This window comes from Poromitra crassiceps, assembly GCF_964638095.1.
Source record: "Poromitra crassiceps genome assembly, chromosome: 6".
NCBI lineage: Eukaryota > Metazoa > Chordata > Actinopteri > Beryciformes > Melamphaidae > Poromitra > Poromitra crassiceps.
In genome coordinates this window covers 36055508-36068304 of record NC_139627.1, presented here as the reverse complement: position 1 = coordinate 36068304, position 12797 = coordinate 36055508, and the positions used below count along the sequence as shown (strand labels likewise).

Below are 12797 nucleotides of genomic sequence, written 5' to 3'. Positions count from 1 at the left end.
CATTTACCATTTACCATAGCTCTGATCAACACACGAGACTAAGATGATGTATTTCCCTATAGTTTTTTATATTATATATTTCTATTTGATTTCATTAACAGAGCATGAGAACTTGGGCATAAGGGAAATTAATAATCCATCCACATACAAAAACATTTTGGCAAAAACCCAAAAGCACATTGCCAACATTTTCTCCCCCCTTACTCATCAGAAGTATTTGCATGCATAACACATTGAGACAAAATGTGATGAGCAACAACAGAAGAAATCAATCCACAAGCTATTAATGCTAGGCTGTGAAAAATGCTACTTATCTGTAAAGGGGAGACTTGTGGTACCCATTGAACCAATTTTCATTCAGATAAATTGAGCTGAGAGGCCTTTGAAATAGTTTTCCCTCGCCCAAATGTAGCATTATTTAGTCCCCTTCCCGACAAGCTAGCATATTATGCTTGGTAGCAATGGATGCCTTAGCTCTCTAGTTTCTTCTGATAACAGGATCTCCACTGTAGCATTAAAAATGACCCTGCTACAGACATTTGATTACCCGTAGTCGATGACATCTATTGATCAATTGTAGATCGACTGATTTCAAGCTGGTGCAAATTTCCCAGCATTGTGCTTGTGTGGTGCCACTGGTTTTTGGAAGACACCTGTTTTATCTGCTCTGTTCGTTGGCTTATTCCCATAAAGCCAGCAAGCCGAAAGTGTGTGTAGCCGTCCCAAGTGCAGTCAAGGGCTCTCTACCAGCCTTTTCCAATGCATTTAGATGGCCATTATCATCAAGGATGTGCATACACACAGACACGTTGGCTACCTCTCAAGTCTCTTCTTTGATATCTCCTCGCTCCTCGATGTGAGCCAGCCAGGATACATGAGAGCAGCCTTCCTGGAAGACTTTCAGCTGAATGCCATGACATTAGGTCTTCGTGCACATGCCCTAATGACACACTCACACTCGCAATCTATGATAAATGACTCTAAATAAATACCCCGGTATACAGTAATACCTCAATACCGCCCAAGCCTAAAACGGAGTCATGAAGGCGGGGGTGGGGGGGGTGGGGGATACACAGAGATCCCGCAATATCACCCTCAGGAAGGCCCGCAAATGAGTCGCCGTTGCCGAGAAAGAGGCATGACGTTCTATCGTTGCCATGGAGATGTGAACAGCTGTACCTGCTGCAGAGGGAATTAAAAACGATTGTGGATGGTCAGAGGGAATATCCTCACCTACGACTCAGAGGGATTTATCAGATGCACACTAAAAAGAAGAAGAAAGGATGCGCGGCGTATTGGGAGAAAAACAGTGATAGAGAGAGGTCCTCTGACAGATCACGTTGTTAAGCTTATTATGTCCGTTAATTTAGCCTACTAATGTCAATGTTGTTTGAGCGTAATACCCCTACTATAACCTAATGTAATTCATAAAGTGGCACGGAGAACTCCTCCTGACTGAGGTGCGTGGGTGCTGATTGAGGTGCGTGGGTGCTGATTGAGGTGCGTGGGTGCTGATTGAGGTGCGTGGGTGCTGATTGAGGTGCGTGGGTGCTGATTGAGGTGCGTGGGTCCTGATTGAGGTGCGTGGGACCTGATTGAGGTGCGTGGGTGCTGATTGAGGTGCGCACGTAATTGTGCAGCCCTTTATATGTGCACCAGCCATACAAATATCAGCATATTCTTATTGCCTGTTATTAAGCAGAGGACATCAGACGTCAAAAAAGAGCTCACAACACATTGGCAACATGGCAAGAGCTTTCGTTCTCAGATGTAGGCTACAGGTAACACAAGGCTAATAATATTCTTCTTACCTTTGGTTCCAGTTTATTGTAAAGCAAATATTCCCAAGTTGTGAAGATGGGGCGGCTGTGGTTCAGGAGGTAGAATGCGTTGTCCACCAACCAGAAAGTCGGTGGTTCGATCCCCGGCTCCTCCAGTCCGCATGTAGAAGTGTCCTACATTGTAAAGCGCTTTGGATAAAAGCGCTATATAAATGCAGTCCATTTACCAACCAAGTAGGCCTAATTAAGTCCTTTTTGAAAGCGAGTTGGATGCCTGCTTGCCAAACAGCTGCAGTCTGCTTTTAAAGGGATACGCCAACATTTTGAGAGTTTAGACCATTTGCCATATTGCCGATATCAGAACTAGAATGTGCATGGCTTTATTTTCAGTCTGCGTGCCGTACAAACTGTGCTACTGTAGATTAGTGCTACAGTGGCACTTTTGCCTACTCGTGTTTAGTCGCCCAAAATACACATTCCAACAGCACCAGAAACACTTGACATGTACATGTTGTCACTCGTGTACTCACCACGCGATGAAATAATAATCCAAAGTTAGATGAAACAGTCATTTTTGTAGTAAATCCACACCAAGAACTAAACAAAGAGTAACCGAACTAAACAGAGTATAACCAAAGTTACTTCTTCGTTTGCCATGTGTACTGATGATGACTGCTGCACACAGCGCATGCTGAAATGGACGTCGCGTCACATGACGCTTCAGAGGAAAGCATGTCTCATTTCTCTAAAACCATATCTCCTCGTTCCCTCTCTCCTCACATGGTTTCCTCCTCGTTCCCTCTCTCTCCATGCATCCTCAGTGGGAGGGGCAAAGACGCAAGGAAAAGACACAAGTGAGGGAAACGTGGAAGCAATTTAAGCAAAAAAGCAGGCGGCTGGCCAGCCAGCCCCAGGCAAGGGGCGCGTTGTCCCCGGGGAGAGCTGGCTGCTGTGGCTCTATGCTCTATCCACCTTATTTCTAGCTGCCATGATGTGACGTGGGTGCTTCTTCCGGTGCCCGCCCCTCGTCACGTTGCTGACAGTCTGACACTAGTCTCGCTGGCCAGCCTCCCCTCCCGTCACAGACACAACATAGCAAGTGCCCCTCTGTAAATGACAGCTGCAGGCTCACGTCCAGCTTGGCAAAAATCTCGTCGATAAATATCCCGAGTTGTTGAAAGAGCAACAGAAACAGCGGATGTGATGGATACAATTATTACATTCTCTCAAATAAGTCATGTGAAAAGTGACAAGCAACTCCCCCCCCCCCCCCCCCCCCCCCAGCGTTGGAGTTTTGACGAGGAAATGGCAATTCATGATGCAGGACATTCAAAAATAAGGTGGATAGGCCCTTTTCACAGCAACCGTTTTCAGGTGCAAAGCAGGAAGTAAAGCAGGTGTAACCAATAACATTAATGAGGGCCCTGGCACTGGAACACCTAAATGGAATGGAGCCATCATTAATGGTATTGGTTACACCTGCTTTACTTCCTGCTTTATCACCTCAAAACGGTTGCTGTAAAAATGAAATGTGTGTTATAACGAGCCAATCGTTTTCACCTACATTAAACTGAGACATCTGATTAGGGGTGTGCCGTATCGTTATCGAGAGTAACGAGACTTGGGGAGAGGTGAGCACGTGACCATTTGCAGTTAAGAGACGTGCTGCTACCAGTTGTTAGAATTGGCGGAGCCTGCGGTGACCCATCTATAGTAATATCATATCTATGGTGCAACCAATGAGATAAAAGCCGTAGCCTGTAGCGTAGCCAGAGGCCACACATTCAAGCTGTTGTTGTTGTTGTGCTGGTGAAGATGGAAGAGAAGCTGCACTGGGCTCTTGGCTCTACCTCGCGGTGAGATCTCTTATCACGTGAAGGCAGCTTCAACAAGACTGTAAAGAGCAGAAATGTCAGGATGTAATATATGGGCCAAAAAAGCTGACCTACTTATCTCTGGTGCCTCGCCTCAACACATCTCTTCTTCTCTCCACCCTTTGGTTTTGCTCCCCCCACCCTCTCCAAGAAAAGCCATCTTCCCTCCCTCACTGTCTGGGGTTTGGGCCATTATAACATTTTCATGTGCTAAACGCTTTTAAGTGCTCTTTCCAGGCAATGTGCTCCGTGCTGAATTCAGTCAGTAAGTGTGATGGAAGTGTTCCCCTAGGGGCAGGGGAGCAGAAGACACTGCTGCTGGAGGAGAGGGAGATTTCGCCTCTTCACCGGTGTGAGCTGAGACCTCTCTCCTCAAATAGATGACATCACCCACTCTCCCCACTGTGATGCCAAAAACGCAATCGATCAATACGATTCTCTAGAGGTTGCCCCAGGACTGGAGCTAAAGAATGCTTGGTGGGAGCTAGAAGCCTGATTGATTATAGTTTGCCTGTGGAAGTGATTGTTCATAATTATTATTATGAGCAATAAAGGTGCTTAAGCCATGCCATAATGATTTTATTCAAAATCCCCCCTTTCAGCTTGATTTGTCTAAAGCTGCCTTCACAATGATAAGCGATCTTCTCTCCTCTCACCGCGAGGTAGAGCGTTCAAAGTTTAAACAATTTGAACTTTGAGCGCAGCACAGCTCAAGGTGGCAAATACACGCAAAGTGTAGCGCTGCTGCATAGTTGGGAGGCAGCGCTCTCCCCATAGGAAAACCAGACAGCGGGCGCACAGCTGTTTTACTGCGGATCATCATGTGTGGGGGGGCTTTAGTTTTTATTTAGCCCATTCACATGGCTTAATGAGCCACATGAGAGATACTGTGAGATAATATGCATCCTATAATAACCTTGCCTAGGTGGACGGATGGGCGGGCGGTGTCTGTCAGTCAGGTTTTATGTCACCCATTTTCTCACGTTTGTGATGTCGGCCGAAACCACGCCACCCCCACACACACAATGAATGAATGAATGAGTGAATGCATGAATGAATGAATGAGTGAGTGAATGAACGAGTGAATGAATGAGTACCGTCAAAATAAAAGTGCAGAACCTTCAAAATAAAAGCCCGTAGACATTCAAAATGAAAGCCCAAAACACACACAGGTTCAAGGTGGTACTAACCATAATCATGATGAAGCCCAGAGGAGTGATGCGCTCTTTGATTAGTTGACTTTATTTTGTTCTTTTTTTAGCCTTGCTTTGAAGATCTTTGCTTTAGCGTTTTGATTGTAAATGATGTTGTGCCCTTGTCCTTAGATTAGCACACAGCACACAACACACAGTGTATTTAGATTAGCACACAGCACACAACACACAGTGTATTTAGATTAGCACACAGCACACAACACAGTGTATTAGATTAGCACACAGCACACAACACAGTGTATTAGATTAGCACACAGCACACAACACAGTGTATTTAGATTAGCACACAGCACACAACACACAGTGTATTTAGATTAGCACACAGCACACAACACACAGTGTATTTAGATTAGCACACAGCACACAACACAGTGTATTAGATTAGCACACAGCACACAACACACAGTGTATTTAGATTAGCACACAGCACACAACACACAGTGTATTAGATTAGCACACATCACACAACACACAGTGTATTTAGATTAGCACACAGCACACAACACACAGTGTATTTAGATTAGCACACAGCACACAACACACAGTGTATTAGATTAGCACACAGCACACAACACACAGTGTATTTAGATTAGCACACAGCACACAACACACAGTGTATTTACATTAGCACACAGCACACAACATACAGTGTATTAGATTAGCACACAGCACACAACACACAGTGTATTTAGATTAGCACACAGCACACAGTGTATTTAGATTAGCACACAGCACACAACACACAGTGTATTTAGATTAGCACACAGCACACAACACAGTGTATTAGATTAGCACACAGCACACAACACACAGTGTATTTAGATTAGCACACAGCACACAACACAGTGTATTTAGATTAGCACACAGCACACAACACAGTGTATTAGATTAGCACACAGCACACAACACACAGTGTATTTAGATTAGCACACAGCACACAACACAGTGTATTTAGATTAGCACACAGCACACAACACACAGTGTATTTAGATTAGCACACAGCACACAACACACAGTGTATTAGATTAGCACACAGCACACAACACACAGTGTATTAGATTAGCACACAGCACACAACACAGTGTATTAGATTAGCACACAGCACACAACACACAGTGTATTAGATTAGCACACAGCACACAACACACAGTGTATTAGATTAGCACACAGCACACAACACACAGTGTATTAGATTAGCACACAGCACACAACACACAGTGTATTTAGATTAGCACACAGCACACAACACACAGTGTATTTAGATTAGCACACAGCACACAACACACAGTGTATTTAGATTAGCACACAGCACACAACACACAGTGTATTAGATTAGCACACAGCACACAACACACAGTGTATTAGATTAGCACACAGCACACAACACACAGTGTATTAGATTAGCACACAGCACACAACACACAGTGTATTAGATTAGCACACAGCACACAACACACAGTGTATTAGATTAGCACACAGCACACAACACACAGTGTATTTAGATTAGCACACAGCACACAACACACAGTGTATTAGATTAGCACACAGCACACAACACACAGTGTATTTAGATTAGCACACAGCACACAACACAGTGTATTTAGATTAGCACACAGCACACAACACACAGTGTATTAGATTAGCACACAGCACACAACACACAGTGTATTAGATTAGCACACAGCACACAACACACAGTGTATTAGATTAGCACACAGCACACAACACACAGTGTATTAGATTAGCACACAGCACACAACACACAGTGTATTAGATTAGCACACAGCACACAACACACAGTGTATTAGATTAGCACACAGCACACAACACACAGTGTATTAGATTAGCACACAGCACACAACACACAGTGTATTAGATTAGCACACAGCACACAACACACAGTGTATTTAGATTAGCACACAGCACACAACACACAGTGTATTAGATTAGCACACAGCACACAACACACAGTGTATTTAGATTAGCACACAGCACACAACACACAGTGTATTTAGATTAGCACACAGCACACAACACACAGTGTATTTAGATTAGCACACAGCACACAACACAGTGTATTAGATTAGCACACAGCACACAACACACAGTGTATTAGATTAGCACACAGCACACAACACACAGTGTATTAGATTAGCACACAGCACACAACACACAGTGTATTGACCTATAAATGGCTGCATCTCCTCCCTCCCATGTTCGATGATTAAAAGTGCATTTCTCCACCGGGCTGCATCCTGTGTCAAATGAGAAAAACGACCTCTTGTGCTTTTTACCCGGCATCATTAATACAAAAATCTTTTTTTACAATTTCACTTCCCTCCTCTTCTGCTGAATTAGCCCAATTTTGTTCCTCTCCTCTGACACACTGGGTGGGTAGCCTATGCACTTTGTTAGGTAGGCCACCTTCCAACACGTGTATCTTCTCGCTCAGGCTGCATTAGCCCAAGGTTTCCCAAAGTGTCCAAAACAAAATGGGGAATAGTTCAATTTCATGATTATTTCACTCACTAGACATTAGCACAATGACGGAATGTATAAGGATGACTGTTGACTGTGTTGATCATAGGTTTCACACTCCCAACCTACAGTATAGACAGTTATATATTTATGTTATCTAACAGCTCAGACTGAGTTCCTTGCGATTGTTTTTAAACCCTTGCATTAGCCTCGGGGGAATTGTCAGATGTGACTTTTTACAGTTTGGCCTCCTAATTAGACGTAGACCGATTAATCGGCGCCGATTATTGGCATTTTTAATTAATCGGCATCGGCGCTGCCTGTGCTCACAAGGCCGATTATTACAGCAGGGTAAAAACATGTAGCGTGACAATTTATACTCGATGTTCACGATTACTACATGCATAGACATCGCCCCCCGCAAACAGATGCGGATTAGTCCCGCATTATAAATTCAAAATAGATATATATAAATTCACAAAAATATGCGCGATTCCCGCAATCCCGCGCAGAATTTCAGGCCCACACTCTTTTGTAATAATATTGAGAGAGTTTGGGAGACGAATCGTCTCCCATGAAATGACTTTTGAAATTATTTCTTCCCTATAATTTTGGAAATAAATTGTAATCCCAAATCTTTCAAAGTACCCCCTGCAAGCTGCTCAAGTACCCCTAGGTGTACACGTACCCCTGGTTGGGAATCACTGGACTAGATGGCTTGTTGATGGTCCAAAAAATGAATGATAACACAGTGGTGATTGCAAAGAGCAAGTGTTGCTGCTGACCTTTCTGACCACCTCCACTCTTTGTCTCTCCACAGGGCGAGTCTCTAGATGGAGCCTTCTGTGTGCCGGACATCAAGCTGCACAGCAACCCGTCTGCTTTCAATGTCTACTGCAACGTGCGGCACTGTGTGCTGGACTGGCAGCAGAGAGAAGCCTCCCTGGCGCTGGCCTCCAGGAGCTCCGTGCAGAGCGGTGACTCGGACAGCGAGGAGGAGGAAGAGTACCGCGACCCGCCCGTCAAGCTGCCAAAGGTACCGGCAGCTGGATCATAAGGGTTTTTCCATTTCCGGGCGTCCGGGTAGTACAGCGGTAGATTCCATGCCTACCAACACGAGGGTCGCAGGTTCGAGCCCCCGTTACCTCCGGTCGGGCATCCATACAGGCACAATTGGCCGTGTGCAGGTGGGAAGCTGGATTAAGGGTGTGTCCTGGTCGCTGCACTAGTGCCGCCTCTGGTGGGTCGGGCGGGGGAACTGGGGGGAATCCTCCCATGCGCTACATCCTGCCAGAACTCCTCGCTGTCAGGTGAAAAGAAGGGGCTTGCAACTGCATGTATCAGAACAAGCATGTGCTAGTCGACAAGTCTCCCAAGATGGGCAGAGGGGGTGGAGCAACGACTGGGACAGCAGGGGGAATTGGCCAAGAACAATTGGGGAGAAAATGGGATAAAAATAAAACATCATCACAAAAAGTTTTCTTTCTCCAGTTCTCTAACCAGACTATGGTCTCTATCTCTCTGGGTTCATGCTGTTCTCTAGCCAGACTATGGTCTCTATCTCTCTGGGTTCATGCCGTTCTCTAGCCAGACTCTGGTCTCTATCTCTCTGGGTTCATGCTGTTCTCTAGCCAGACTATGGTCTCTATCTCTCTGGGTTCATGCCGTTCTCTAGCCAGACTATGGTCTCTATCTCTCTGGGTTCATGCTGTTCTTTAGCCAGACTCTGGTCTCTATCTCTCTGGGTACATGCCGTTCTCTAGCCAGACTATGGTCTCTATCTCTCTGGGTTCATGCCGTTCTCTAGCCACACTATGGTCTCTATCTCTCTGGGTTCATGCCGTTCTCTAGCCAGACTCTGGTCTCTATCTCTCTGGGTTCATGCCGTTCTCTAGCCAGACTATGGTCTCTATCTCTCTGGGTTCATGCTGTTCTCTATCCAGACTATGGTCTCTATCTCTCTGGGTTCATGCCGTTCTCTAGCCAGACTATGGTCTCTATCTCTCTAGGTTCATGCCGTTCTCTAGCCAGACTATGGTCTCTATCTCTCTGGGTTCATGCCGTTCTCTAGCCAGACTATGGTCTCTATCTCTCTGGGTTCATGCCGTTCTCTAGCCAGACTATGGTCTCTATCTCTCTAGGTTCATGCCGTTCTCTAGCCAGACTATGGTCTCTATCTCTCTGGGTTCATGCCGTTCTCTAGCCAGACTCTGGCCTCTATCTCTCTGGGTTCATGCCGTTCTCTAGCCAGACTATGGTCTCTATCTCTCTGGGTTCATGCCGTTCTCTAGCCAGACTATGGTCTCTATCTCTCTAGGTTCATGCTGTTCTCTAGCCAGACTCTGGTCTCTATCTCTCTGGGTTCATGCTGTTCTCTAGCCAGACTCTGGTCTCTATCTCTCTGGGTTCATGCTGTTCTCTAGCCAGACTCTGGTCTCTATCTCTCTAGGTTCATGCCGTTCTCTAGCCAGACTATGGTCTCTATCTCTCTGGGTTCATGCCATTCTCTAGCCAGACTCTGGTCTCTATCTCTCTGGGTTCATGCTGTTCTCTAGCCAGACTCTGGTCTCTATCTCTGGGTTCATGCTATTCTCTAGCCAGACTCTGGTCTCTATCTCTCTGGGTTCATGCTGTTCTCTAGCCAGACTCTGGTCTCTATCTCTCTAGGTTCATGCCGTTCTCTAGCCAGACTATGGTCTCTATCTCTCTGGGTTCATGCCATTCTCTAGCCAGACTCTGGTCTCTATCTCTCTGGGTTCATGCTGTTCTCTAGCCAGACTCTGGTCTCTATCTCTGGGTTCATGCTATTCTCTAGCCAGACTCTGGTCTCTATCTCTCTGGGTTCATGCTGTTCTCTAGCCAGACTCTGGTCTCTATCTCTCTGGGTTCATGCCGTTCTCTAGCCAGACTATGGTCTCTATCTCTCTGGGTTCATGCTGTTCTCTAGCCAGACTCTGGTCTCGATCTCTCTGGGTTCATGTTGTTCTCTAGCCAGACTATGGTCTCTATCTCTCTGGGTTCATGCCGTTCTCTATCCAGACTATGGTCTCTATCTCTCAGGGTTCATGCTGTTCTCTAGCCAGACTCTGGTCTCTATCTCTCTGGGTTCATGCCGTTCTCTAGCCAGACTATGGTCTCTATCTCTCTGGGTTCATGCTGTTCTCTAGCCAGACTCTGGTCTCGATCTCTCTGGGTTCATGTTGTTCTCTAGCCAGACTATGGTCTCTATCTCTCTGGGTTCATGCCGTTCTCTAGCCAGACTATGGTCTCGATCTCTCTGGGTTCATGTTGTTCTCTAGCCAGACTATGGTCTCTATCTCTCTGGGTTCATGCCGTTCTCTATCCAGACTATGGTCTCTATCTCTCTGGGTTCATGCTGTTCTCTATCCAGACTATGGTCTCTATCTCTCTGGGTTCATGCTGTTCTCTAGCCAGACTATGGTCTCTATCTCTCTGGGTTCATGCTGTTCTCTAGCCAGACTATGGTCTCTATCTCTCTGGGTTCATGCTGTTCTCTAGCCAGACTCTGGTCTCGATCTCTCTCGGTTCATGTTGTTCTCTAGCCAGACTATGGTCTCTATCTCTCTGGGTTCATGCCGTTCTCTAGCCAGACTATGGTCTCTATCTCTCTGGGTTCATGCCGTTCTCTATTCAGACTATGGTCTCTATCTCTCTGGGCTCATGCCGTTCTCTATTCAGACTATGGTCTCTATCTCTCTGGGTTGAGGGTTCATGCTTTTTGACTGCTATGATCATTAGATGCACGCTACAGAGGTTTAAACCCCCCAGCCTGCAAGCATTATAGCCGCCTCCTCTCTTTTCCCCCCCATCTCCTTCTCCCCGTCTTCCTCTGCCTGCCTCTTTCTCTCTCACTCCATATCTTTTCTTTCTGTCTCATCCACTGTCCTGCTCCTGCAAAAGCATCACTTCAGCAGGGCACATGCCCTACTACAGTGTCACACTACCAGGGCTTTTCCTGCATAGAGACTTCAGAGGCGGAGGTGGCCGTCTTTGTGGATTTCTGTAATTTGTAATTGCGGCATTACGCCGATGTGTTGACAATTTAATATTAAATATTCTTTAATAGTTGTTTAAAAAAGCAGCCTTCTGTGTACATTAAGCATAGTCAAATCGGTGCACGATCAACATAGAAAATGTCTATTTTCATTCCAACTCAAAGAAATCGTATCGGCCGCCTAACGGTAAGCGGTGATTCCCCCCCCACTAAAATCGGTATTGGTCTCAAAAATCCCATATCAGTCCGGCTCATTTTGAGCCAACCCTGACTACAGTTAAAGTTTTGTGTGCGTGGGAGAGTTGCGGGTTGGTGCTCAAATGTGTGTTTACTATGCATCATCAGTGGTTGAACATCTAGCGACTAGCGAGTAAGTGATGAAATGCCATGGATGGATGAATTTAATTTCCTCATAATTCTAAACTGAGAAGTTAGACTTAGGATGTGTCCTATTTTATCATATTTCATACAGAATAAAAAGGCCACTAATGATAGTTTTTTTTTTTTTTTTTTTTGCTTTAATGCCAGCTTATTACCAACTGCCAACAAGCCATATGTTTGAGATGAGACTATTTGCTGTCTCTCTGTGTGTGTTTTTATGCCCCCGCGCCGGCGACAGCCGTGGCTGGAGGCGTTCTGTTTTTGGGTTGTCTCCGTCCGTCCTTCACATTTTTGTGAACACGATATCTCAGGAACACCTTCAGGGAATTTCTTTGAATTTGGCACAAACGTCCACTTGGACTCAAGGATGAACTGATTATAATTTGGTCAGCAAACGTCAAGGTCACTGTGACCTCATACGAGATGTTTTTGGCCATAACTCAAGAATGAATGCGCTAATTATGCCAACATTTCACACAAATTTCTAATAGGATAAGATGATACAGTGTTGACAAGTTCAACTTCAAAGGTCAACTTCACTGTGACATAATGGTTTTCTTCCCAAGGTAGCTGAGGGCTTGTAGCTTATTTTTTAGCATGGTTCTCAGCTGCTTGATCTCAACTTGTAAATATGTCTCTTTGATCAGTGGCCAAATTGAACACACATGTAGCCAATGTCATTTAACATGTTCAGGTGACTGTACAGCTTTCTGATTTAATTTGCTTTTTTTTTTTTTACAAAATTGTATAATGGCTTGCTAATTAGCTTTTGCAAAGATCCAGGCAGACAAAGCATATGGTTTTAGCATAAACTGATCCAGCGCAATCTAGATATCAACAACTAACAGCAACTAACATGATAGATCTTACATAGTCTACACTAGGGGTGTAACGGTTCACAAAATTCACGGTTTGGTTTGATACATACGACACAGTGATGTCATGGTTCAGTTAGGGTTGTGCGATGTCAACCAAATAGCCATCACGATGGTTCCACAGTGACACATCGCGATGGACGATGGCATCGTCGTTGTGGGGGGGGGGGGGGGGGGGA

The 12797-nt window shown here is 45.3% G+C and overlaps 1 protein-coding gene across 1 annotated transcript in view; it reads left to right on the top strand.

Annotated features, from left to right (window-relative positions):
- mycbp2 (MYC binding protein 2) overlaps positions 1-12797 on the top strand; it is a gene marked incomplete at its 5' end in the record, with an annotated part of 109694 nt that overhangs the window by 6558 nt on the left and 90339 nt on the right. Inside the window, one exon of the mRNA XM_083638997.1 lies at positions 8168-8383. Coding sequence (XP_083495123.1) covers positions 8168-8383 — 216 coding nt within the window. The remainder of the gene's footprint in view (positions 1-8167; positions 8384-12797) is intronic.